Below are 27791 nucleotides of genomic sequence, written 5' to 3'. Positions count from 1 at the left end.
ATATATATATCTGAGGTATGTTTAACACATACATGCTGTATATATAATTATACGTAGATATATAAATATGTGTGTGCATGCATATAGAAGTGTGAACAAACCAAATTTTTGATGCATAACAAATCCTAAAGCAACATTCTTTTCATAGCGAAAAAAAAATTTTTTAACAGCACAAATTATCACACCCAAATTTATCTGCAATTTATAAGATTGGTATATACACACATACATACACATGCATGTATATAGTAACTATATGTAGATATGTAGATGTGTGTGTATGCACGTATATACATTTTATCATATAGATGACAACAAACCAAGTTTTTGATCATAGTACTCAAATACACAATAAATCCTATAGTGCAATTCTTTTTATAGCAAAATAAAAAAAAATTTTTGTAACAGCACAACAATTACACCCAAATTTAACTGGAATTTATAAAAGATACATATATGCACACACACACACATATACATATGTAAAAACAACCTTGTGAGGCAGTGTTAAGTATAATTATCCCATTTTACAATAGGAAAAATCAAGGCTCATAAGTTAAGTGACTTTTCCTACAGACATAGGCAGTAAATACCAGCTGGCATTACAGCTCAGATTTTTTGACCCTAAGACCCAAGTTCATAATTCAATGCCTCTTTCAAGTCAACAGGTTAAGGGACATATATTAAGAGTCCACTACTTACTATTCTAAGCACTGGGAACACAAAGAAATAGTCCCTGCCCTAAATGAAGCTCATAATCCGACAAGTAAACAACTATGTACAAATAAGGCATAGCACAAGATGCTGCCTCTTTCTCCCTCCCTTTCCCTTTTTTCCTCTTTCCCATCTCTCTCTTTATCTTTCTATCTCTCTTCCCCATTTTCATCTGTCTTTATTATCTCTTTTCCTCTCTCCTCCCTTCTGCTTCTCTTTCTCTGTCTCTTCTCCTCTACCTTTTTCTCCATTTCTATCTCTCTTTATCTTTCTCCCCATCTCTCCCTCTATTTCTGCTTCTCTGTCTTTGCTTTCTGCTTTTCTGACTCTTTTCTTCCACTGTTTTCTAATGTCTGTTTCTGTGTTCTCTCCCCCGCCACGCCAATCTCTCTCCCTACATTACTCCAGTCCCCCACGACAAAGGACAACTCAACCGCTCCTATACCATTATCCTCTTTACCCTTTTCTGCTTTCTTGGTCTTTTGTTCATAATCCTGAAGCCTTTGCATCAGTTCCTCCTTCTCTCGCAACATCTGCTCCTTCTCTCGTTCAACAATCTCTCTTTTCTTCTTTTCAGTTTCCAACTGCTGCCTATTGGAAAGAGGAAGAGGTGGAAGAAAAAGAGAAAAATTTCAAACTTCAGAAGGAAAACTACAGACACTTGAACAACTGTGGAAACCGTGGGCTTTTTAATTCTTCTAAAGCCTATGGGAAGATTCTCTTTCTCACATGCCCTGTAGCCCTTTTTGTCTTTCCACCATGAATGTAGAAGAACATATTAATTTCTAAACCAGCCTCACCAATAAAACCCATCCTCATGGTAGTTTATAATGAAAGTGATCCTTAGATCTTTCTACAGTTTCTCATCTTGTATCTTTGGACATTCAGCATCCAAGGCAATTGGGGAACTTTTGTTTCTTAAGTCCCAACACCTTCATATTATAATGCTAAGTTAAATTAATATAAATACAATATAAATATATAAAAACAAATTAAATTAAAATTAAATTATATTCAATGCATGTGGGTCTTTTGGAAAGTTGTGACTGCCAAGGAGTTTTTAATCCCAGAGACATAAACATCCAACATTAGAGTAATCAGAGAAATTCAGAGTTGGAAAAGATCAATTTGTTTCTTTCCAACAAGGAAACCTGAGGTCTAAGGTACTCCTCAAACCACACAACTACTTAGTGATATAGTCAGGACTGCAACTCAGGTCTCCTGACTCCTTGTGTTTAGCGAGCAGGCCTGTATATGTTTGGCAAGAAGCATTTATTAAATGTTTACTATGTGCCAGGGCACAGTGCTAAGCACAGAGGAGGCGAATACATTGAGGAAGATAGAAAAAATAGTTAAAAGGTGATATAGGTAGGAAGAAAGTGTTGGGCTGGAGCTGGTTTGGTGCTTAGTATTTTATATAGATGAACAACAGCCTTCTCTAGAGAGGCAGTGTAGTACAAAGGGTATGAGATATGGAGCTGGAGGACTCTGCTATTTCCTGATCTGTCAAAAAAGGGGGCAAAAATTGAGATACTGTCCAAGTTTTAAATCTATGATTCATGTTGGGATGTCGCTCTAATTCCATTCACCAGGACTACTTGCATACAAGGTACAAAGAACTGCTTTCCTTGGTCCTGATGTCCCCCTCTTAGCTCACCTCTCCAGTTGTTTCTGGTGCTTCTCTTCCCGTGCTTGGGCTTTCATCTGCTGTACCTCAATGGTATCTGGCTTCCTACGGCGCATGTACAGCTCATGGTTCCCCATGCAAAGCTGAAGGATCCGCTTATTAATCCGAAGCCGAGGCGCATAAAACACAAAGTCCTACAAGACAAAATAGAATTTCTCTTGTGATACACTTTGCCATCTTCCAAATCACAGGTGTATCTTAAGATATTAAAGTTGAAAGGCGTTTGGGTACAAAACAAGGGTTTCTGCCCTTTCAAGGAAGTAATATTGCACCAATCCAAAAGCAAGAGATGGAGACAGAAATGGAATTTCCTGCTGGGCTTCCTCCACTATTAGGTGACCTAAGCTCTTCAGGATGAGAATGAGTAAGCTCACAAAGAGAAATGTCCTCCATTAGATTGTAGGCTTTCTGAGGACAAAGGACTTTGTGATTTCCACTGTATCTAAAAAAATCATATAATATGCTCCATTTGCAGTAGATGTTCGCTCAACAAATAAGTGTTCATATGAAACTATTGTTTGTTTCACTGGAACGGGATGCATTAATCAGAATTTCAAGAGCCAGAAAGGAACTCCTGTGCTCTTATTAAGGCAGAGACATCTGAAAGCATTTTTCTTGGCCTTCAACCTTATCCTAATATCAGGTTCAATAAGAAGTAGAGAATAGTGAATAATGGTTTAGTAACAAAAACAATTATATTAAGGCAAAAGTGCTTCGATCTAACTCCTTTCCTCACTTCTTATAACCACAAGGTCGCCCACCAACCTGCCAACACTATCTTAAGAAAAACAAGATACATATGAGATACAAAAATCTACACTATACAAATAATTAGTAGACCAAGATTTTACTGGGAACATCAAAAATATTGAGAAGCAACTGTCATTTAAGAATAAATTTAGATATCTGTATATATAAATAAAGAATTCTGAATACTGATAATAAAGGGATGATTTTAGATGTTACTGCAACATCAATCTCAGAAACCTTCTACTTCTGATCTTTCTTAGAGAAATCTCCCTCTGGAGTTCAAATACTTGCTTTAAATCATCAAGTTTCCTAAGACAGTAATATCTGAGAAATTGGGAGAAAATATATTTTTATTACCCATCTACCTTTTATTATACAACAAGATTGTATTATGGCTTCATAATCATGTACCATAAATGAGTCCTAAATGTGACTAATGAAAATATGCAAAGAACTATTTGGCTTAAAAAAAAATTAGACTGAGATGAGATTTTTTACTAACTAAAGTCTTCCAAGAACTAAGATTGCATCTCTAGAGCAGCCAGTCCCCTAGAGCAATTAGGGGAATCAATTTAGTTTTGCAATGTTGTTCAGGGTTCCCAAAGGAGAGGGGACAGAGGAAAAAAGCAAAAGGGAGGAAACAGTGCATTGCCTTTCAGATAACCAGTTTATGATCTAAAGTAGAAGAGCTGAGCAATCACATCTGTTGATACTCCTCACTTGCAGAGTCACCATTTTTTTAGATTTCTAAGTCCATGGCCACTATGGAAACCTCTGGAGGCAAAACCACCCTACATACTTTTTTCTCTGGACACATGAGGCTTGTTTTCCTAAAATTCACTTAAATAACACTGCCCTTGGGAAAGCGAATTCCGGATAGGAAAACCCATGGAGGTAAATCTAGGAGATTAAAGACAACCACCTAAGGAGGAAAACAGAAGACTGGAAGAGAAACATTCTCAAAAATAGGTTGGTCCCAAGCCACCAAGAAATTTTTGGGTTATTCTCCCAGGTTACCCTCATGCCAATGAGTATGGCCATGGGCTCTTTTCTGTTTTTGTTAAGTTTCTTGGTTTCAGAGCTCCAAAACTATGTGGCAGAAATCTGGATGTACCCTTGTAAAGGTGACCACAGGCTTCAAAGTTCACTGCTGCGTCAGAGCCAAGCGGTAACAGGGTGCCTCTAGAATTTAATTAAAAGTTTTCCTTTTTGGAACAAAGGGTCAAAAGTTGTTAACTGGTTAGCACTTCTTAAGAATTGCTACTCAACTCTGAAATCAGCTGGATAAAATCCTTTTTGATTTAAAACAAAACAAAAAAGAAAACAGAAAAAGTCCGTCTTTCTTGGGGACATTACATCTGCTAGTCTTTAACAAGCTAACAAGAAAGAGGTTGGGACATTTATTCTGAGGAAGAAATCCCCAAACTTTGTCAAAGGGATTTAGCCACTAGAGGTAGTACCCCTCAACTGGTCCATTCTTGTTGGTTCAATGAAATACAACACATTTGTAAGCTGAGGAGCTGTGCTAAGCAGCTGACTTTTAATAAGGAAATGCATGATCATTAGCAAAACCATGACTGGGGGAGAAAAGTCTATCACAACTTTCTGTGGCTACAATACAACGGTTCATTTGAAAGCTGACAGGGAAACTTACTGGACATTGTGTACTTGTTGGACCCTGCACAAGCCAGTCGAGATAAGGAATCTTGACATGGCACGTACAATCTTCATCTCTGAGATTCTATTTTTGTATCTTTGAAATAAAAGACTATACTTCAAAACCTTAGTTTCCATTGCTCACCATGAAAAAGCTTTTAGAGAAGATGGTTTATATCCATACTGCCTCATCTTGTAAAAAGCCACAAAAAAGTCAAGAAGGGGGGAAGGGTAATCATCAAGATAATCATGAATTGGCCTGAAAATTCATTATTAGAAAATAAATTCCAAATGTGAAATAATTTTATGGAAAGAAGAGGAAGAAATGGAATAGAAGGAAGGAAGGGAAGAAGAGCGGAAGGAAGGAAAGGAGAGAGGGAGAAAAGGAGAGGAAGGAAGGGAGAGGGAAGAGAGAGAGAGGGAGGGAGGGAGGGAGGGAGGAAGGAGAAAGAAAGGAAGAAAAGGAGGAAGGAAGAAAAGGAGAGGGAGGAAGAGAGAGGGAAGGAAGGGAGAGGGAAGAGAGAGGGAGGGATTAAGGAAGGAAGGAGAAAGAAGGAAGAAAAGGAGGAGGGAAGGAAGGGAGAGGGAAGAGAGGGAGGGAGGAAGGAAAGAGGAAGAAGGAAAGGAAGAAAAGGAGGAAGGAGGGAAGGAAGGAAGAAAAGGAAGGGAAGGATGGCTAATATGGAAACATATTTTGAATGATTTCATATATAGAATGATTATTTCATTTTTTGACTTCTCAATAGATGGAGGAAAGCATGGAAGAAGGGAGAGAATTTGGAACTGAAAATAAAAATATTTTTAAAATGTCCAGTTCTGTCATTTGTTAGATGAAGGACCAATTTGTAAGCTGAGCGGACTCATCTGTAGATAACCCCTAAGATTGATTCTAGCCCTAAATCTATGAATCTACAGAGTTGCATGAAAATATACAAAAAGTCATTTTTAAAAAGAAATGTTGTTCTTGAACAACATGACAAATATGGAAATATGGTTACAAGGCCTGTATATATTTAAACTATTATCGGATTGCTTGTTGTCTGGGGGAGGGGGGAGGCAAAAAGGGAAGGGTGAAAAATTTACAACACAAAGTCTTACAAAAATGAATTCTGAACATTATCTTTACATGTATTTGGAAAAACAAAATTTTACTGAGAAAAAAATAAAAAGAATCACAGGATTTAATACTGGAAAGAACTGTGGTTGCTTAGGTTCTTCCCCTCTTAATTTACAGATAAATAAACCATGACTCCAAAAGGCTTAAGTAATGTGCCCACAGTCACACAGATAGCACTTACAATGTCAAATCTGATTTTGTGAACTATAGATCCGGCACTCTCTGCTACAAATGGACAACTCTTGTTGTCATTCCCAGCTTGCTTTTGCCTCAGTTTTCAGCATCAATAATACCACTAAACTAACTACAATGAACCTTGCTCAGAGGGATGCTGTAAATTAATGTGAATTGCTCCTGGAATTGAAATCCTGGCATTAAATACTGCTTTAATTTTAAATAACTGTGTTACTACCAACAGTGGAAGAGGCAAGAGTTCACAAACAGCAGGAAGGATTTTCATTAAAGAAGAAAATACCTTCACAAACTATGTCAAGACATGCTGATTCTAAATTATGCTGTGCTGACACTACAGGAAAAGTAATCCGACAATAGCACTATGTTTTTTCTTGAGCGGGTTTCCATCCCTAAGCAATACCCAGTCTCAAGTGGGTAAATAAATATCCAATGCATGGACTACAGCCCATGTTTGTCCTCCTAAGCTTAATGTTGTAACTAAGGAACCAAAATTATACAAGCACACCAAGTCTTTTCCCTTCATTATAATTTTGGTAAAATACAGAACAGGTACTAAAGAAACTGGCTTTTGTTCACGGAGAGATTATAAGCAGTTTTCAGTTGCCAAATGTTTATTTGTGAAATAATCACTAATATATATTAAATAACACATTAATATAACATTAATAATAAAATAAAATGTTCCATAATAACTAATAAATACATATTGTATTGTGTTGGATTCAAAAGTTCAGAGAAGCAGCAGGCAAAAAAAAATCTGTCCATTATCTTGAAAAGATTGGAAAAACCCCAAACAAACCAACTCCAAATAAACCATTACTTTCAATATATGTCAATCACAATCAGAGCTAATGTGGTTGGAAGGGGCCATAGATGATCATCTAAATTGGCGTTCAAGGATCCTCAAGGGTTCCAGGGATAGTTTGTTAATTTGAATTAATTTCAATATCATTGGTTGCCTTTGTATTTCATTTATTTTGACAATGTCTGACTAGACTGACAATGGGGTTCAGGTTAAGAATACTTGCTCTGGTCAAATCATAAGCCAATCTCTTGAGTCCCGTCAGACAAGAAATTGGCAGGTTTTCCCTAAGTAAAATCCAAATTATGAGCCTAATTTCTCTTAATCCAGTTAAGTTTCCATGCTCAAAGGTCTGTTGCTAGAGGCCCCATAGTTAAAAATCCACCTGAGACCAAGAAAATGGCACTGTAACACACATGTCCAGTGGACAAGAGTAGTTCCCAACATCCAGCAAGATAAACAATGACGAATTATCATCCCTGAGGCCCCCAGTTCCATAAGAGGATACTGATAACTTTTCTTTTTCTTTTTTTGGGGGGTGGGGTGGTTAGGCAATCAAGGTCAGTGACTTGCACAGGGTCATCCAGCTATTAAGAATAAGAAACGCTCTGCCCAGAGAGGCAATGATTCATTAGGGGAAAAAGGCTACTCTGAATAAAAACTAGGTTAATGGGGATGTCTGGCTCTCCATTAGCGTAGGTTTTCCATTCATCCTCATACCATAAGGATCAGTCATATGACACAAAAGGTCCTTTCTATACAACTGTGCTAGTAATTATTCTTCCCACATAAGTGAACAGGCTAAGTCTCCAGCTTCTTTTCAAATGTCAGAGCAATCTGAGTATTGTCTCAGAACCTCATTTTGCCTTGGAGACTAAAAATAAAAACCAAGTGCCTCAAATTCAAGTAAACTTACAGGTGCCTTCTTGTCAATGGGTTTAATGACAAACTTTTTGTCATTGAAAGAGATGTTTCTGATTTCGCTCCAAGGGAAGCCAATCTTTGGGGTCAATCTAAAGAAATAAAAAGAGAAAAAAAGATTAATATACATTTATGGGTCTACTGAGAATCATTTCTCCTCAGATGACTCCCAAATCCTCTCTCCCGAATAAAACAATCAATCCTACATCAACAAATATTTCCTAGACATCTCCATCTGAATGTCCAATGATCTTTTCAGACTAAACATATACAAAAATGGAATACCATCTTCCCTTATAACCTTCCCCTTGCAAATGTTCATATTTCTATTGAGACCACCACCATCTTTTTAAGTCAGCCTGATTTGCAACCTTGAAATCATATTTACATATCCCCTATCCCTCAATTCCCATATTCCAAACCCAGCTGAAAGTGTTTGCTGATGTTATTATACTTCAGATCTCTCATACCTATTCCATTCTCTATATTCACAAAGCTGTCATGCAAGTTCAAGATCTCTGGGATTCTAATACACTTTTGGTGGAACTGTGAATTGATTCAACCATTTTGAAGAACAATCTGGAATTATGCCCTAAGAGTTATAAAATTGTATATGCCTTTGACCCAGCAATACCACTATTGAGTCTATTTTCCAAAGTGATCAGGGAAACAAGATATTTGTAGCAGCTTTCTTTGTGGGAGCAAAGAACTGGAATTCACTTTAGAAAAACATGGAAAGATTTGCATGAAATACTGAAGAATAAGAGAATATTGTACATGGCAATAGTAATATTGTTTAAAGAATAATTGTGAACAACTAAATTATTCTGAGTATTATTTATACTCAAATCAACTACAAAGTTAATATGAAGATGCTAGTTTCCTCCAGAGAAAGAACTGATAACGAGAAATATGGATAGAGTGTTTTATGTATATGTGAATGTTGTGAGTTAGAAAGGGTGGGTTCTCTAGTGTGAAGTGGGAAAGGAGGGAGATACTTCAGAACTTAAAATGTAACAAAAAAATTTAATTAAAAAAATGTCATTATCTCCCATCCATAACAGTCTCTTAACAGGTCATTCCTCCTTTCTAATCTGTTCTCCAAATAGCTGTCAACGTACTCTTTCTAAAGTTCTGTTATCACTAACTTACTTTCCTACTCAAAAGTCATTTTTCAGTGGCTCTCTACTACTCCTAAAATAAAATGCAAACTCTTAAGGTTTTAAAGTACTTTATAGTTGGGTTCCAACCTATAATGGCCTCAGTTACTTATTTGTAAAGTGGTTTGTAAACCTTAAAGCATTTACATAAATGCTAACTGCTGCTACTACTACTACCATTATTAGTACTACTATACTATGGTCATTACTATTTGTGGATTCATTCTACAATTCTTTTAAACATGTCCAAACCCCACTTTCCATCTGCATGTCTTTGCATCCCTGTCTAAAACACTTTCTTCTCTTTCATCTCTTAGAATTCTTCAAAGCTTATCTTAGGTACACGATTTTATTTATTTATTTATTTATTTTTTTTTTTTTGGGGGGGGGGGGGAGATTCACTAGTTGTTAGTACTTTTTCCCTTCTCAAAGTATCTAAACTTATTCTTCTACTTAAATGTTTTATTCCCAATTATGATGTAAGCTCCTTGAAGACAGGAGTTATCTTTAATTTTTGTCCTTGTATTGCTAGCACCTTACATATTCTAAATGTTTAACAAATGTTTCATTAAGTGTCCAATTAAATTGAAATTCTAAAACCTATTGTGTTTTGTCTTGTATATACAAATCTGTTATAGAAAAATAATATGTGTTTGAACACTTGCTAAATAGGTAACTTTCAATTCTACGTTTGGCACAGGTATGAAATTCTCATAGTGTGCTCTACTTTTTAAACATATCATTTCTTTCTGAGACTTGGAATTTCATTGAGGGTAAGGATCCTAACTAATATTTCCCTTTTCTCTCATAGCACCCAACATAATGGATCATCATCATTGGATCACTTTAGGAATCTCCTGCGGACATTAGAGAAGGAAATTTTATAGGAAATCAAACTGAAGCTTACAAGTTAAGTGAATAGTCCAAGGTTCTAATGTTTTATAAATAGCAAATCCTGAATCTTTAACTGCAAATTCTGCACTCATTCTACTGAATCATATTGGGCACTTAAATAAGTATTGAATTAAAACTCCAATCATAATCTTTATGGGCAATACAGGCCAGGTTCTGAACTGAAGTATCAATTATTATTTAGCATATATGCTGTGATGTTGTTAAGAGACAAGGGTAGAACCAATCTCCATTTAGCTGCGTAGTTCACATTATTCACAATGAGGGAAAGGACATAGGGTCACAAGAGCAGAAAGAGAACAAACATCCTTCCTAACTCCCTCATTTTACAGATGGGAAAACTGAGGCACAGGGAGGTTAACTGATTTGTCCAAAATCACACAGCTAGTAGGATAAAAAGATCAAAGGTATGATGGATAGATATATGTACTGTGATTTAAATTATTTAAACAAATAAGATCTAAAGTAATTTTCCTGTATGTATTCATACATACACAAGGTGTCAACAATCTGTATATGTCAACTATATGAATCAGCATTAACAGGTAGAAGGGGCTTAAAGGGATCATCTGATTTAGCTTCCTTCATCAGGTGTACATATAGTCATTACTTATGCAGTTTCTGTGGGAAGCCCACATCACCGCTGGTAATAAGAAAGAAACAATGAACCACAAGAGTGTTGCTCAATTTGCGATGGGATAATTAATGCTGTGGGACCAGAGAGACTAAGTTTACAACTCTTTCTAAACACTAAGCAACCAGGAAACGGATGGTTTCCATGTATTCCTATCATTACCTACTCCCTCATCTTGAACATACAGAATTTCTGTTGCTATTCTTGGAAAAATTAGATCATCAGTCTGTGCCATCATCTTTCCAGTTACTTGGTTGTGGGTCTGGGCATTTTGCCATGGATCTCTGATGACTGGGAGCAGCCTTCAGCTGTGGCCTGACCTTTTGAAAAACCATGAAGCTTCAAGGATGAATTACAAGCCATAACCATTTATGAGCATGGTTTCAATGTCCAAAGTAGAGAACTGATCATGAAGGCCATATCTTTAAAAAAATGGTATTACAGGGATCAATTTAAATACTTGGAAAAACAGAACAAAGCTTGGAAAGATTTTTTTAAAAAGACATTTATATTTATAATGGCTCATGCTAAGAAGAACAAAGTTTTCTTACTGGAACTTCATCCTTGGTCAAGAGAGGCTTTTTAAAAAAAGTGGTTATATTATATTATATACAGAATTAAGAATGAGTGGGTATCATGAAGCACAGATATAGAATCATGGATTTAAGAGTTAAGGGAAGTCCAATCCAATCTCTCTCTCACCTCCAACCTCCCACCCCTTTTTACCAACAATGGAGAACCAGCGGGGTTTAGTGAACACAAAAAGCAAATGACAAAGATGACATCTTAACCTTGGTTCTCTAGGTCTCCAAATCCAAGACTCCTTTGATAGAAAAAATAAACCTTGTCCTCAAAGAGCTTACACTCTAATGGTAAAAACAATTGAGCAGCCATTTTCAAAAGAAAGTACAAGTAACATTAACAAAGGCAGCAGATAGGTCTCAGTGATGTACTTACAGAGAGATGTGCTTGCTTTTAGAGGCACCTGGGTAACACCTTGGAAGAATTGACTTAAAACCTTAATACTTACTATTGGGTTGGGTACCTATACACAAGTCATTTAATCTCCACCTTCTCATCTCTAAAATAAGAATAAAATAGCATCTACCTCCTCCCCCCAGGGTTGTTGTGAGGATAAAATGAGATAATATTTGTAAAGTGCTCTTCAAAGTGCCATATAAGTGCTAGCTTTTATCATCATCACTGTTATTATTATTAATAACATAGCTCTCAAGAGATTCAATTTCTCTTTCTTTTATCTGTTTCTTTGATGTTGGAAGAATGAACTCTAAACATTTAACTCAACGTTATTATCAGCAATGGGGAGGGTTTTGGGGTGGTTGTTGTTGTTGTTGTTGTTTTTTTTTTTTGCTATTTCTGAGTTCATTGGTACTACCACTGAGGAAACCCCTCTTACCTACTGGGCATGTTAGCAATTGTTTTGCAACTTACTGTAATTGTGTAAAGCACTGATAACTTCAAGTGACTTGATTAGCATCAGAAGCAAGCTGGAACCTCCTTCTTTCCTGATTCCAAAGCTAGTTCTTTATCCACTATGTATCACTGCCTCTGAATAAGTGTGTAGATAAAGAGCTAGATAAGGATAGATATGTGTGTATGTGTGTACATTTAACATCTCCTAGTTTTAGTGAGCTCTCAGTCTTCAACCCTGACTTTCAATGCCCTTGATTACTCCAATGGGCCTGGCACATGGTAAGCACTTCATAAATGTTTACTCACTGACTTCTAAAGTCAAAAGGAAAAGAACTTTGGTCAATAGACTAATTCCAGTGAAGGGAGTGTCTCGAGAGAGACAAGAGAGGAAGAAGGGAGGAGGAAGAAGGGAGGAGGAGGAGGGGGGGGGAAAGAGAGAGAGAGAGAATTTAATTTGGATTTATGACATGCTAGGTACTGTGCTAAGATGGGGAAGTAATACAAAGAAATAAGACAGTTGACACTTTTAAGGAGTTTACATTCTAATGGATGAAAGTAGATAGGATGTTAATGAAAATTATCAGCACTTTTTTTTTTCTTCTTTCTCAAGTTTAAGTTTTGCAACTGGGGGAAAATACAAATAAATTAACTGAAACGCAAGTTAAACTGACAAGTCTTGAGATTGGAGAGGACTGAGAGCAGAAAAGGAGGTCTGAATGGGGCTCAAACTCTTATTCAGGAAAAGACAGAAACGCTTGTGGTTTGGGGGCAGTTACAAGCCGACATCAGCAAGTTCCTGCCTATGGTTATTAAATGTGGCTTGAAAAACCTGTTTGGATAACTATGGTTTTATTACTTCATCATTCAAAAAACTAAGCTGAAGAATAAGAAGCTATCTCCCTCTTCCAATCTTATGATGGGTTTTTCTTTTTATTTTATGTACTGTTCTCCTTGGGATCCAAGGAAGGCTGAGCCTCATTTCCCCAAGTTGAATCTTTGTTGCAGGAAAAGAGAATACCAAATTTTTCTTTTCTTTTTTCTCCTATATCTGACTAAACCAAAACATCTCATTTTAAAAAAAAAAAAAATCACACCCCCCCCCACCCAAACACACAATGACCTTGAAGCTCATTTGTAATTCCTTGTAATTGTTTTAGTGTAGAGGATGATCAATGAGTATGATCGGGAAGTGCATGGCACAATGGGGGAAAAAATTAAGCATTTGGGGAACCTGTTTTCAAATACCAGACTTATGTCTGGGTGAATCTGGGCAATTTGTAAAAACAAAAAACAAGGGGGCTAAATTCAAGGACCTCAAAAGGTCTCTTTTAGTTCTAAGTCCAGGATCCTGACAAATTTGTTTGTTTGTTTGTTTGTTTATTATTTATTTTCAGCAGGGAGGAGCAGGAAAAGGGTGACAACTATACCTTTAGAACTGCAGGGATTCATCTTAGCCAACATGCTCATTTTACAGAATGGTACATAGCTAGAGGAGCAGGTTGTTTCTAAAAGGGCCCTGGAATAATAAGAACTCACATTATGTAAGCCAAAGGGTTTTCCTCAATAACTCTGAGAAATACTGAGAAGTCAGTACAAGTATTATTATTCCCATTAGACAGATAAGGTAACTGAAGCCTTTCAAGATTAAGAGGGTTGCAATTAATCATCAACGTCTGGAATCAACTCAAGTCCCCAGACTTTTCCCACTGTACTATACCACTTTTGGAATTGAGAATCAGGAGTTGTGATTCAGAAGACTATAGGACACACACACACACATATATATATATATAAAACAAAGATAACAACAACTAAAATAATAATAAAAAATGTACAGCAGGAACAGCTAGATGGTGCAATGGACAGAGCACCAGCCCTGAAGTCAGGAGAACCTGAGCTTAAATCTGGCCTCAGACACTTAATATTTTCTGGCTGTGTGATCCTGGGCAAGTCACTTAACCCCAACTACCTCAGCAATCCTCCTCCCCCCAAAAATGTATAGTAATTAATAAGTACTTCACAATTATTATCTCACTGGATCCTCACAACAATCCTAGGAGATAAATTAACAGATTAATAGATTATATCCTCATTTTACAGATGAAGAAACTGAAGAAGCAAAGGTTAACTAGTGACTCAAAATCCATAGGTCCTTGTGCTCCCAACAGCCCCCCCAACTATAAAGGTAACATAGCTCTGAGCTATAGGAGGACCTTTAGAGCAAGGACAACAGGAAATTATCATTCTGTTCCCCCCCCCATCCTCCTGTAGCCCAAATTATTGGCCAAGTATCTCTCCAGAATCAAAGAATCTCAGATCTGAACAGGACCTCAGAGACAACTGAATCCAATCTATATTTGGAGAATCTCATTTATAATCCTCTTCAAATGCTCAAAAAACATTTCCATGGAAAGTGAGGGCAAACCTACAACTTGATAAAGACAATTTCCTTTGAATAATATTACTAAAAGATTTTCTTTATTGTTTTAATCAAATTTAAACTGCCTCTTCACAGCTTCTACTCACTGTTGATGATGAAAAGGGAATAAGCATACATTAAGTGCCTACTATATGCAAGACAATATATCACTTGGATTTAGGTTTTTGGTCCAGGTTTGTTTCTGGTGCAGGCCTGGATTTCATTGAGTAAATAAATAAATGAAAAAAAAATTATTTCATCAATATAGGGAATTTTCAGTAAGAAAACTCCCTCTACTAATATAAATGAGCACCTGTAGAGTAGTGAAAGCTTAAGTGATAATTATTGTCAGGCAACCAATATGTTAGAGGCAGGACTGGAATCCAGGACTTACTGACTTTTGAGGCCAGCCCTCTATTAATTATGCCAAGTTGCCTCTCCATCACTGGAGATACAAAGACAAAAGCAAAACAATCCTGGTTCTCATATGCTAAATATTATTTATTCTATATTAATGCACTAATTTATGTAGCCTTAAAGATCTCTTTAACTCTCTCAATATTACATGGTAAGTTCCTACTTCAGGGTAGGTATTAATTTTTGCTTCTTTTTGTATCTCCAAAACTTAGCAGAGTGCCTGGCATACAGCAGGTGCTTAATAAATGTTAGTTAACTGCATCAGCAGAAATTTGATATGAGCCTTCAGGTACTGGCTTCTAACCTTTGCAGAAACTGCTTGGAAGGCAGATGGACCTATAAATTCTAGTGATTAGACCCTATTCCATAAAGAAACAAATGGGCAGGGAAAGATGGCATTAATGATCCACCTGTCCCAATCCCATTCCTTCCCATATCCCAGGCTCCCCAGGATTACTTTTTCTTATTCCCTCTTAGTTTTTCCTTCAAATAAATAAGTATATAGAATTTTATCCAAATTTTAATGGATCCACTATACTCCTTCCCCAGTCCTCCACAGAGTTGACATTCTGAACATTTCAAGACTATGCATGTACTTCAAAACACTTAATACCCAATGACATTAGGAAAGAAGGTAGAGCCAAATACAGGTCTTTGTGCCAAATTTTTGATGTATTCGTATCAACAGAGTAGAAACAGACCTTTAAGAACTGTCCTTTCCCTGGGCCAACGCAAAGCTGAACCAAGGCCTTCATTCAGTCCTATTCAAAATTACTAATTCCCCATCTGTTCCCTATTCCTGCTACCCCATCAGTTGGAAAAAAGAAAAAAAAGAAAAGTTGCAACTCACTTATCATCTTTCTCGTAAATATTCAGCCCAAGGGCATCCACTCCGAGCCAAAGGTCTGTTCCTTTTTTGTTTTTTATCTCAAAATAATTGATCCCATACATCTCCAAATCCTGAGCAATCTTCAAATACTCCAGCATAGCATTATCTCTAATTAGGGAGATTAAAGCACAGACACACACAAAACGCTAGATTAGGATAAAATGAATTTCACATTGTATTAAGGATGGTTTTAGCAGTTTTTTATGTACTGGTCATTCTTCCCCGACCCCTCTCCATAGCACTCAGGAAGAGCAAAGAGAGGCTATCAGAACAGCAAGGATCCCAAGGTGGGCAGGAATCACTGGTGGAAAAGAACTGAGTGAACACTGACATCCAATCACACAGGGTGAATGATGTTGCCCATCCCTCCCATCGTAAAGGATTGCTCACTTGACAAATTGAGACAGAACCTCTTTGATATCTTTGCAGAGTAGACAAAAATGTCTTTATTAAGTGACATGGTATTTATCTTAGCTGACCTAGCAGATTATTTCTTCTCTGGCCTGTCTGCTAACTCCAGAGTTCCCATGGCTTTCCTCATTTATTATTGCAAACCACTCTCCTGTGTCTGCTTTTCCTTGTCCATCCCAGCCCAGGGAGTTTACTTGTGTCAGATGGGTTCAGCCACGGGGGTGCCATAAGTAATAATCTATGCCTGCCAGGAGCCTCATGAGCAAGACCCTTCCAGACACTGTGTCTGGCATTCAACATCAAAATACTGCCAAAGTATGAAAATAAGGAGCATTCACATCAGAAAACAAAGCGGTGCTGCTCCATTTAAAAGAACAACAACATTGGCTAGAATGCAGAGGTCACTGTAGGAGGATGTTTGGGCTCAATTTTTTCTGGGTTACAGTGGGGATGAGATTTCCAGAAATGACTATAATGGAGAAAAAAAAGGCCCCAATAAGACATATTTAAAGAAACACCTGCACTTCTCAATTCCAAGCAACATTTCTGTTTCTCTAAGATCAATGTGCCTTTAGGGGTTCTGTCTCATCCAATAAAAAACCATAAAGAGGCAATGATCTTGCATTCCATGCATGAGCAAACCAATACCTCTTAAGTACCAGAAAAAAACAGGGTACCAAAAAGGTTTTTTTAAGGAGGAGGGGAGCAGCCTCTGTATTATTTGAGATGTTAAGATTTTTTTTCCCTCCCCTAAAATAAGTATCAAGAAAGGAAATATAGCCTGGGAAGGAGCTTTCCTAAAATTTTATGTAAAGGCTGGTCCTCGGGCTATAACTATAATTTAATTATCAAAAATAAATAAAAAACCACAACAAAAATAAATGCTCTACCAGTTACATTAAAACTTTTAATACCTTATTAGGCATTAGGACTGGAAAACAGTTCAAAAGCCTCCTAGAGCTAATTACTTTGAAATTCCTAACTGAAGTCACATGATAAAGAAGATTAACTGGAAGAGCTGGAGATGACCTAAATACCAGTTTGTACTACAACTGGGAACTCACTTCAGCATCCCACAGTGTTCTGCGTGCCACACCTGGATCCGATCTTCCCACTGTTCTCTGGAGAGCTTGTGCTGGTCCATTACTCTGAAATATGGAAAGAAAGAAATTAATACCTCTTTTTTTTTCCTTCTTTTTCTTTCTTTTTTAAAGGATGCTAAAAGCTATGAAATCTGCCTCTCTTTCCCACCTCCAGAAAAATCCTTAGTTTCCTTCAGACAATTTTAAGAAGGTTTTGTTGCTACATTGGAGTCAGCATAGAGAAATGCAAAAATTTAGATCTGGTTGTCAGACCAAATCTGCCCTAATCTTTGTTGAAAAACTTAAATATTCTGCAATGTCTTTTTTTTTCCTCAAGAGAGGAAAAAGGATATAAATCACACAGATAGTAATGGGGAAGTTCCTAGATTAAACAAAATAAATTAACATATGCATTAAGCAGAGATTTAAGTGGGCTCCACTATCATTCTTTCAGATTGCTACTTTCTTAGAAGAAATGTGACTGAGCTGAACTCAATTCAACATGTATTAAGCACTAATTAGGTGAAAGGGACTGTACCTGGCACTAGGGATACCCCAATGTTAAGGAATTTACATCCTACTTAAAGGATTCTATTCACATACAGTGATGAATAGGAAAAGGGCACACCCAGTTCTCACCCTTCATATTTCCATGAGTACAGGGTATTTTTCCTTTCTGGTTATTTTTTCCTCCCACTACCTGAAACTATTCTAAAAGCAGTCATCAATCTCTTCACAAAGTACACTTTGTGGGCTGGAGAGTCAAAAGTCCAGTGACTCACTTTAAAAACGTACAAAACCCAGAAGTCACTGGAGTCCCAACCCTGGCCCTGCCACTCCCGACACTATTTGTGTCATCCTATGCAGAATGACACAAGTGAATGACTAGATGATGAAGGGCAGATGGAGAGAGTGCTTGGGATTACCTCTGAGGGATCAAACGTTCAGAGCTGAGGTACCCAGCTTTGTGCACTTCTTTATTATAATCGCCAAACTTGGCTTGAACAGCGTAAGACCCAAGAAGCACTGCAGTTTCAGGAGGGCAGTAGATTTCATCACTGAGGATTCCATCTTTCACTTGTAGGAAGAACAGCTTCTGGGTTATGTCCTGGATCAGTTCCTCAGGTACATCCTCTGGGTAGAATTTGGCCCGGAATTTGAACTGAAGAGGGCTCTCCTTTTTGACTTCCTGAGCAGAAACCTGGACAAGAGGAAACAAATCCACTTAAAATTCAAATGACAAAGTTTTAGATTTCACAACACATCATCTATGCAACAATGGCATGCATAAGCACATGCAAATGGGGCTCTAAGATCACATTTGCTAGGACAAGGTTCTTTAAAATACTTTTTGAGTATATTAAGCCAAAAAAAAAAAAAAAATCAGAAAAAATTTCAGCCTATCTCTGTTTTGGTAGACACCTATCATGGATTCAGAAGGAGCCAATTACTGATCTGTGTCTCCTTCTGGTTTACTGGTCAACCCTTACATCCAAGCTATGTTCACAGGGTCATAAATTATAGGCTTATCTAGCCTATCCAACTGCTCTTATTTAAGAGGGGGGACTAAAGACCCAAAGATAGGCCCTGCTTTGGAAGTACCTTCAGCATACAAACATCATTGGAATTGCCCAGTATGGAAGGTGGAGTTGGAAAGGCTTGTCCCTGAGCTCTAATATTTATAAGTAATGACTCCTTTCCCACCATATTGTGGGTAGACAGGCTAGCCAAATTCTATTATAGTATATTATACTAAACTTTGAGAAAATGTGGCATTGGATTTACATCTTAATTTAGGGGAAAGAAAAATACTAATGCTTAGTTTACTTTATCTCAGACCTGCTAAAAAATAAGAATAACTTTTCTTAAGTACTGGGGCATAATTAAGCCAACTTGAGCAAAGCAATACAAAGTGAATGTTTTTATAAAATATTAAAAAAAAAATCTAGTTGTTGCTTTTAGACTCTTCCCAGGAGCAAATTAGCTTCTCTGGTACATTCTAATTAAAATAAACAAACAGACCAGCAAACCCAAGGTTCAATGACAGTAGTACAAGGAAACACCATATTGACTCAATGAAGCAGGGAGTTATAATACATAAGATATCCAGTTCCCAGGACTGCCAGTTCCCTGGAAATCTGCAAGTATAATTTTTTTTTTTAAAGTCCTTTAAAGACAAATGAAAAGACGGACTAGAAGGAGAATAAAGTGCTCAGGTTTCCCTCATCAACAGTCAATATCAAATCAGCAAGCCAACACACCCAGGTTAACAATCTGTAAATAGTTAACCCTCATTTACCTTTTTATCAAGCTTCAACCAGGTTGGAAATCCTTTATTATCCACATACTGGAGGCCAAAGTACCACACTTCCCGAAGGCCAATGGTCTTAACCACCTGGAAATATAAATGTAGAAATCAGTTATAGAGGGATGCCTCTCCCAAATGGGCAGAAATGCCAGATAGCCAAAATATGATACAGTTTTCCTAGAGTTAGCCCAATTCCCAAGGGAATAACCAGTCTGACTGGCTCACTTGCTACACAGATCTAAGAAGTCCTTGTGTGCTTCTGGGTATGGCTCTGCTTGTCAACCACTCAGTCCAGGAATCTGACAGCTAAGGACAGGGAAGGGAAGAAGCAATTGTGTGAAAGGCAGGAAACAGCTGGTGGCGCATTTCCAGGGTGGCGATGCTGAGGGCTGGGAGAGAGGCAAGCTTAAGTTTTACATTCACCAAGGAGTGACAGGCAGATTTTTGGCTTCTAGGTTCCTAGGATGTGAAATAATGACCATCCAGTGCCAGGAGCTTCATATCATGGTGTGGAGGAGGGGAAAGATTTAATCCTGACTCAAAGTAAGGACTGTTCATGAGTCATTTAAAAAATTCTTTATGGTGTTTCTGAAGAAAAGAAAGTCTCTTGCAATCTGATTCACAGGGAGTATCATGCTGTTACTACTGTGGATATGAATGACTGGGGGTCAAGGGGAACTACGGGACACCCATTCAGCATATTCCACAATGAACATATGATCTGTGCTCATTCATTCAGTCCAGGCTTTGAACACATGCTGAAAATTCCAAAAGCTACTCGATTTTTCTGGGGGAGCCCCCACATTTTATGGTTTCTTTTAGGCTGTAAAAGAAAAAGAGGTCCCCATCTAACCATGTTAGAAATCCCAAACAAGGTATTTACATTTTAAACCAAAATCTGACATTCAAAGTGGTTTGAGCTCATAAAAAGCTAAAGTTATGTGGACTTTTAGAATCTTTGTTTTACATTTAATTTAAATAAAATATGGAAAAACTAACCCACTGTTGCAAGATTGGGGGGAGAAGTAGTGGTTAATCTATGACATAGAATTTAGACACATATATTTTTTTATTTCATAGGAACTCAAAGTAAAAAAAAAAAGAATGAGAACAGATTCCAAAGACTATATTCAACCTCCCTTTATACCCCTTAACTACAATGAATCTTCCCTTCCCCCATACTTGCCCATGTGGCTTTTTGAACAAGGATAGACATTTTATCCTTGTTAGATCATTTCATCTAATTCATTAATTCAGAATTCAAAATTTCTATTCTTTCATAATTCATAAGTAATTCATAAAATTAATCTGAGATTTGGTCTGTCTAACTAACATGTCAAAGTCTTTTGGGATCTTAATTCTGTCTGAGAAGAAGATGGCATAGTGGACAGAATGACCTCAAGGCCAGGAACACTCATTTATGACTCTTGTTGGCTATATGACTTTTTGAGACCATCTCTCTAAAAGCTGTGGATAGGGTGCTAGGCCTGAAATCAGAAAGATCTAACTTTAAATCTGACCTCACACATTGTGGATAAACCACTTAACCTCTGTTTGCCTCAGTTTGCTCAAATGTAAAAGCAATCTAATAATAATACCTACTTTGGTAGGGTTATGAAGATCAAATAAGCTAATTTTTGTAATAATGTTTAGCTCACCATTGTCTGACATGTTTTGTTCAGTTGTATCTCTTTTTTTTTTTTTTTTTTTTTTTTTTTTATACATGACCAAAACATTATTTTGCTGTACAAAAAGAATCAGACTCTGAATTATTGTACAATTAGCTTGTGAAGGAAATCAAAGACGCAGGTGTGCATAAATATAGGGACTGGGAATTCAATGTGATGGTTTTTAGTCATCTCCCAGAGTTCTTTTTCTGGGTATAGTTAGTTCAGTTCATTACTGCTCCATTAGAAATGATTTGGTTGATCTTGTTGCTGAGGATGGCCTGATCCATCAGGACTAGTCATCATCTAGTATTGTTGTTGAAGTATATAATGATCTCCTGGTCCTGCTCATTTCACTCAGCATCAGTTCGTGTAAGTCTCTCCAGGCCTTTTGTTCAGTTGTATCTCACTCTTTGTAACCTCATAGATCATAGCAAGCCAGAACCATCCATGTGGTTTTCTTGGCAGAGATACTGGAGTAGTCTCCTTCTCCAGTTCATTTTGCAGATGGAGAAACTGAGGCAAGGTTAAGTGACTTGCCTTTGTACTCTATTTACCTTACTACTTAGGAGCCACCAAATCTAAAAGCAGACATGTCAACTGTTTTTTGTACTTAAGATAAATCTTATAGGGAATTCAAGCTATGCCATTTGCTACTCACACAACTCTGACCAAGTAAATTAACTTCTCTGGGTCTTAACTTCCTTAATCTGCCAAAAATGAGGGTTTGGACATAATGATCTCTAAGGTTCCTTCCAGCTCAAAATTCATGAATTCCTGACAAGCTTCAAATTTCATTCTCAGATGTTCTGTTCACCCCTCTTCCCTCTTCCACCATGTATCAACTTCAATTCTTCCTCCACCTTATGCAAAAATGTGGGGAAAATGACAATATTGCAAAGTCTTCTAAAATTCTCTCTCCATCCACATGTTATTGGATGAACTTCCCTCAATATGTAATTTTCCTATTGCTGCAGGTCTTTAAGGTAGATGACCACACACTAGGAATGTTGTAGGCAATACTAATGGAAAGTAAGAAGAGGACTAAGAGGTCCTTTATAACTTTGCAACTATGATTCTCATGACATAAATGGTACATAAATGGAAGTTGAGGCTCTTTTATTCTAAAGCATGTGCTTTATTCCATCATGTCAATGAGCATTTTAAAATTATTGTAAACTTATAATGAAAAGTCTTTCTTCTTAAGAAAATACTTTTTATTGCTCCCAATTTGCAAGTCTGTGAAGCATCACATCACAAACTGAGAGATGGTGACTAAGATTCACTCAGCTAATGATCTGCTGTGAATGTGTACTGTTGGGCAAGTTTTCTTCTGCTTTCTAAATTTTATCTCCTCATCAGTAGCAAAGCCTGCTAGCTCTAAATTGTAAAGATTCTATCTAGAAAAATGTATCAATAAAACACACATCATGTTCAAACTGCATTATTTCTTTAAATTTTGGGCTCTGAATTCTCTTCCTTCCACCTTTTCCCCTACCCACTATAAAGGCAAGAATTGTGTTATCATTTATACATGAAAACCGAATTATTCCTTAACAGACAATACATGAAACAATGACATTATCCTAAGAACTGTATCAATGGATATATGGAAGGTAACCATTTGTAATTTTCTGCAGTGTCCAAGTTAAAAGAACATTTATAGTTCTCTACTTATTCATTTTCTTCTCAACATCCTCACTACTATATGGGCTTAAACACTAAATTTAATTAACTCTCCTCTTGAGGTTTGTGAAGGTCTATCCCTTATAATATTGGGGTTGATAATTATTTTTAAAATTTTTGTTATTGTGTCCAACTCTGTGTCTTCATTTGGGGTTTTCTTGGCAAAGATATTGAAGGGATTGGTCATTTTCTTCTCCAGCTTTGACAGATGAGGAAGCAGAGCTAGTAAGTGTCTGAAGCCAGATCTGAACTCAGGAAGATGATTTTTCCTTATTCCAGATTTGCTACTCTATCCATTGCACCACTCAGTTGCCCTAGTTTTACACACACACACACACACACACACACACACACACACACACACACACTTTATCTCTATTGTTTGCTTAGCCTCACCCAAGACATTTTTTCTAATACAGATTATCTACTTCATGGAAGAATGAATGAGTGTGAATGTGAAGAATGTGAATTTACAAATGGGTTTACATAAAATAGACCCTGAACTTTAGTCAATACTTGTGAGTGATTTCAGTAATCCTAAATACATAACTCTAATCAATGCACCAGCCTCCTGTAAGTTCTGAATAAAAAAAAAAAGTTATTGAAATCTTACTAACTGGTAGTAAGATAGTTACCATTTGATTATAATATTCTTCTTCTCTAATACACAGTCCCTCCCATTTCCAGAAAACAAGAATTCCCTTGACTCAATATTTGAAAAAAAAATCTCACTTTTAAAATTCCTTGTCTCCTATTTTTTAACAAATGTCAAAAGAATTCTATCTTCTTCAAAACTCAATTAAGAACCACTAGCATCAAGATTTGCAGAAACTGAAAGCAAAAATATTCAAAAAAGAGTTAAGAAAAGTTGGATAACATTTTCTCTCTGGGGGCTTAAAGTAGCTAAGAAGAAACTGGCATCTATTCCATAGAAGTCTTTTTCTATAGTACAGCTTCTATTAGTTTCTGGAAATTTGCCTCAGGTAACTAAAATGACTTTTTGGGGATGAGTCCAAGGTTGACAAACTACACATTAAAACATAACACTGGAGACCTGGATGGAAAAGCTTCCTGTAGCAGCCTGCTCGAGCCTATTGAACAAGGGCATACTTGTTACCCATCTGGTATCCTAGGGTACAAAATACTATAGATTTCATTTAACCCATTCATTTACCTAATCTCTGATTTGAGTCATATTCAACTTCAATATCTATTTGTCTTCTTCCATAGCTCCTGCCTGCCCCTTCCCTAAGCAGCACATTTCCGGCATTAAAATGGTCAACTTGCCTCCAAAAATGACACTGTAGTAATCATGATATGAGGCAGCTAGGATGCACAGTGGACAGAGTATTACCCTGAGTTCAACTCTAGCCTCAGTCACTCCTCAGTTATGTGATCCTGGGCAAGTCACAAAGTGGTCTACTTTAACTTTCTTTTTCTATAAAATGGGAATAAGAGCACGAACTTCCCTGGGTTATTGGGAGGATCACATGAGAATATTTGTAAAGGATTTTATAAACCTCAAAGAGCTAAATAAATGCTAGCTATTATTAATAGTAGTGCAATCATAAATATAAAACTAATAAAGAAGTTTCTCCTTCTTGAAAGTGGCAATGCTTTTCTATCTGATCTCTATCCAATAATATTTTAGCACTACTGGGAGAAAGGAAAGAGAAACCTTAAAAATGAATGAAGAATCAGTCATCTTGCCACATCTAGGTACTGCTACACTACAACCTTTACATTTCTTAGTAAATGATATTTAAGAGTTGATGAGGCTAACAAGATCACAACCTTGCAGCTCATGTGGAGATAAATCACTAGAATGGTCCTAACTAAGTAATAGTTAGGTAAAATCCAGCCTTTCCAGCTTTGGGGTACATTCAATGAGGCTTCAAGAAGTCACCCAATATAATAAGATACTGTACACAGAGTACTCAGAGGAACAGAACAACTCTATAAGCATTCAGGTCATTAACGGATGGGAGTGCAGCAGTACCTGGATGTGCCCTGGAGGAAATGGGATTTTTTATTTTTGACTAAGTATGCTTGCAAAATAGGAGATGAAGAGTCTGCAACAAGTTTGGCACCAATATTTTAAGAGATGGCTAGATTTTGGAACGTGACTTTTAAGCAGAAACATGAAGCCTGTATTGAGTCTGGCATAGAATGAAATTGCTACTACAAAGAAGAGAATGGTGGTAATAATAAACAACTTTACCAAGAGGTGGGCTATGTCAGGCATTAGGACCCCCACTGTAGAGGTGAAGAAAATAAGGCTGTCACTCACAACTGCGTAGAATAAAAGGCTGCACTTGGAATAAGCAAATCCTCAATTAAAATCTTGCTTTGTTCACTCCCTAGCTGTGTCATTTAATCTTAAACCTCAAGTTCCCTTATCTGTAAAATGGGAAAATAGGTACTATTACCTAGTTACAGGGATAGTGTAAGGATTAAATAAGATACCTGTAAAGTGCTTTGCAAATCTTAAAGAATTATATAAATGCTATTTATTTAAAGGTTAAGAGAACTACTGATAAGTCTACATCTAGGTAAGCATCAAGGCTGAGACAAGACTTTGAGACTTCTGACTTCAAATTCAGCACTCTAGTACCAAAATGCCACAAGAAGTTCCACTGCGACCTATTAGGTCAGTATGCAGTCCCTGAATTCTGAAAGAGATTTCAGAAAGCATTATTATAATCAAAAGCTTGAGCAGACCAGTGAGGAAAGAAAATGAACCATAAACATTAGACAAGGAATAAAAGGCAAATTTCTCTGTGCTAACTTCAGCTACAGACAACAGAGAGATGTGAATGATGGCTTGCAAGATAACTGATAAAAAGAAAATTGTACTTCATCATCTCTCAAGAAAAATGCTAAAACATTTTTTTCCCTAGCAACTTCAAACTATAGATTTAGGGCTTGATTTAGATCTTAAAAGCCATCTAGTCCAAAGCTGCCTCCTCTCTAAGTTAGGCAGAGTTGGGATTTAAAAATCAATTATTGGGACACTAATTCCAATGCTTTGTCCCTTATAACACACTATCCCCTGCCTCTCAATATTCATTTTTTCTATTAAAAAAAAAAACTCCACAATTATCCTACCTTTGGTTTAAAGGCTTGGAGAGAAGATGGAGTGGAAGGAAGGTTAGTGAATGAGGTTATATTGCTTCTTCACACCTGGCTCCTCTTTATTCTGATTCTGATCACAAATTTCAAATTAAAATGAGAAGGTAAAAATCCCCTTTTTTGTTCAATATATCTGGTCCTGTGCCATTACTGGGATATTGGACTAATCTTCTGGGCTTTGCTATTTACTGGTGGAATTCATTTTCCCCACTACTCTTGTAAAATGAAATTCCCTTTCCCCGCCATCTCTCTTTCATAAGCTTAAAAAAGGACGATATTTCCAATGTTTGGGCAAAAAGGATGGAACAGTGTTTGGTAGTGACACAGAAATATGGAATGTTATAGCTAGAAACTTAAAGGTTACTCAGCTCTGCTCCCCTTCATTTTAAAGATTTTATAGATGAGGACATCTGAGGGGGGAGACGAGGGAGGAGGGAGAAGAAATAACCAATTAGTGACAGGGCCAGATGAAATCAAGTGTCCTAAATCTGAGTGTAGTGTTTTCTCTAGTTTGTGGACAAAATGTAGATCAATCCTCCCTTTTCTATTTTTAGGAAAAGAGCAATGCAGGCAAAGCAGTTTTTGGGGGAAATTTTGTATCTCTAAATATTTACATGAATAAAAAAGAGAAAGAGAAGATCAAGGAATTGAGCATGCAACTAAAAAAGAAAAACAAATTAAAAACCTTCAATAAAATACAAATTAGAAATTTTGGAAGAAAGCAAAATAAATGGACAGACCAATAAACATTTATTAAGCACCTGCTATGTCCTAGGCACTGTGTTGAGTGCTGGAGTACAAAGACAAAACAACAACAAAAAACTTCTCCTGCTTTCAAGTTGCTCACAATTTAATGGAGAAAACATTGTGCAAACAGGATATACAAACAAGATAAAGATGGGATAAACTGGAGATAATCTCAGAAGTAGGGCATTAGGATTAAGGAGGGCTGGAAAGGCTTCTTGTAAAAGATGTGACTTCAGTTGAGACCTAAAGGAAGCCACAGAAGCCAAAAGGCAGAGATGAGGAAGTTCCAAGCATGGATCGAGTTCCAGGCATAATGTCCCAGAGCTGTGACAGTGCACAAGAACAATGCACAGTCACTGGATTCCAAAACAGATGGTTGGGAAAGGCATGGGAAGACAGGAATAAGGGAAGAAGAACAGGTTATGAAGGGCTTTGAAAGCCAACCAGGGGACTTTACATTTGATTTGTTTGCACCAATGTGAACATGCATTACATTGCCCAGGGAGAAGAGGTGACCATGTGCAGATTCTGGTCAAGGAATGAGACATAGTTTCTGGACATAGTTTCCCTGAGCAGAGTGACATCAAGAATGAACACATGCAGAGGCCATCACTAGTCATTGGCTAAAGGCAGAAAATAGCATCCGAGACAGTTCTGTAAGCCAAGAGTGATACTGGGGTGATGTGGTTTAAAAGAAAAAAAAAAAAAAGAAGAGAAGCAGCAAGATGTTTTTTTATTATTTTCTAATGGATATAAGACAAACACGATGATGAAAAAGAAGGCACTACAGACCTAGTTGGCTCTACCCCCTATACCCATCTGAAAAGGTCATTTAAAACTTGTTGGCAAAACTTTTAGCAAGAATGAACACTATTCAGTCATGTCTGCCTAGTGGAGCTGAAAAGAATTCTACATACAGTCTTTTTTGTTAGAGACCAGTAAAGAGTAAAGTAGTTTTGGAAAAAAATAGAAAAAAAGTTAGATTAAGAAAAATGAAACCATTGAAGTATCCAATACTAGTTAATACATCTAATTTTAGCAAAGGAGGCTG

The 27791-nt window shown here is 37.0% G+C and overlaps 1 protein-coding gene across 2 annotated transcripts in view; it reads right to left on the bottom strand.

Moving 5' to 3' along the window:
- EZR (ezrin) overlaps window positions 1-27791 on the bottom strand; it is a 70364-nt gene that overhangs the window by 8250 nt on the left and 34323 nt on the right. For both annotated transcript variants that reach the window (XM_003769572.4, XM_031937551.1), the window contains exons 4-10: window positions 19500-19595; window positions 18127-18401; window positions 17183-17266; window positions 15669-15815; window positions 7838-7934; window positions 2372-2535; window positions 1175-1305 (exon numbers count right to left, since the gene is read on the bottom strand). In XM_003769572.4, the coding sequence (XP_003769620.1) occupies window positions 1175-1305; window positions 2372-2535; window positions 7838-7934; window positions 15669-15815; window positions 17183-17266; window positions 18127-18401; window positions 19500-19595 (994 nt within the window). The remainder of the gene's footprint in view (window positions 1-1174; window positions 1306-2371; window positions 2536-7837; window positions 7935-15668; window positions 15816-17182; window positions 17267-18126; window positions 18402-19499; window positions 19596-27791) is intronic.

This window comes from Sarcophilus harrisii, chromosome 4 (genome assembly GCF_902635505.1).
Source record: "Sarcophilus harrisii chromosome 4, mSarHar1.11, whole genome shotgun sequence".
NCBI lineage: Eukaryota > Metazoa > Chordata > Mammalia > Dasyuromorphia > Dasyuridae > Sarcophilus > Sarcophilus harrisii.
Note: the sequence above shows the minus strand (reverse complement) of the source record. Positions and strands in the feature narration are given on the sequence as shown.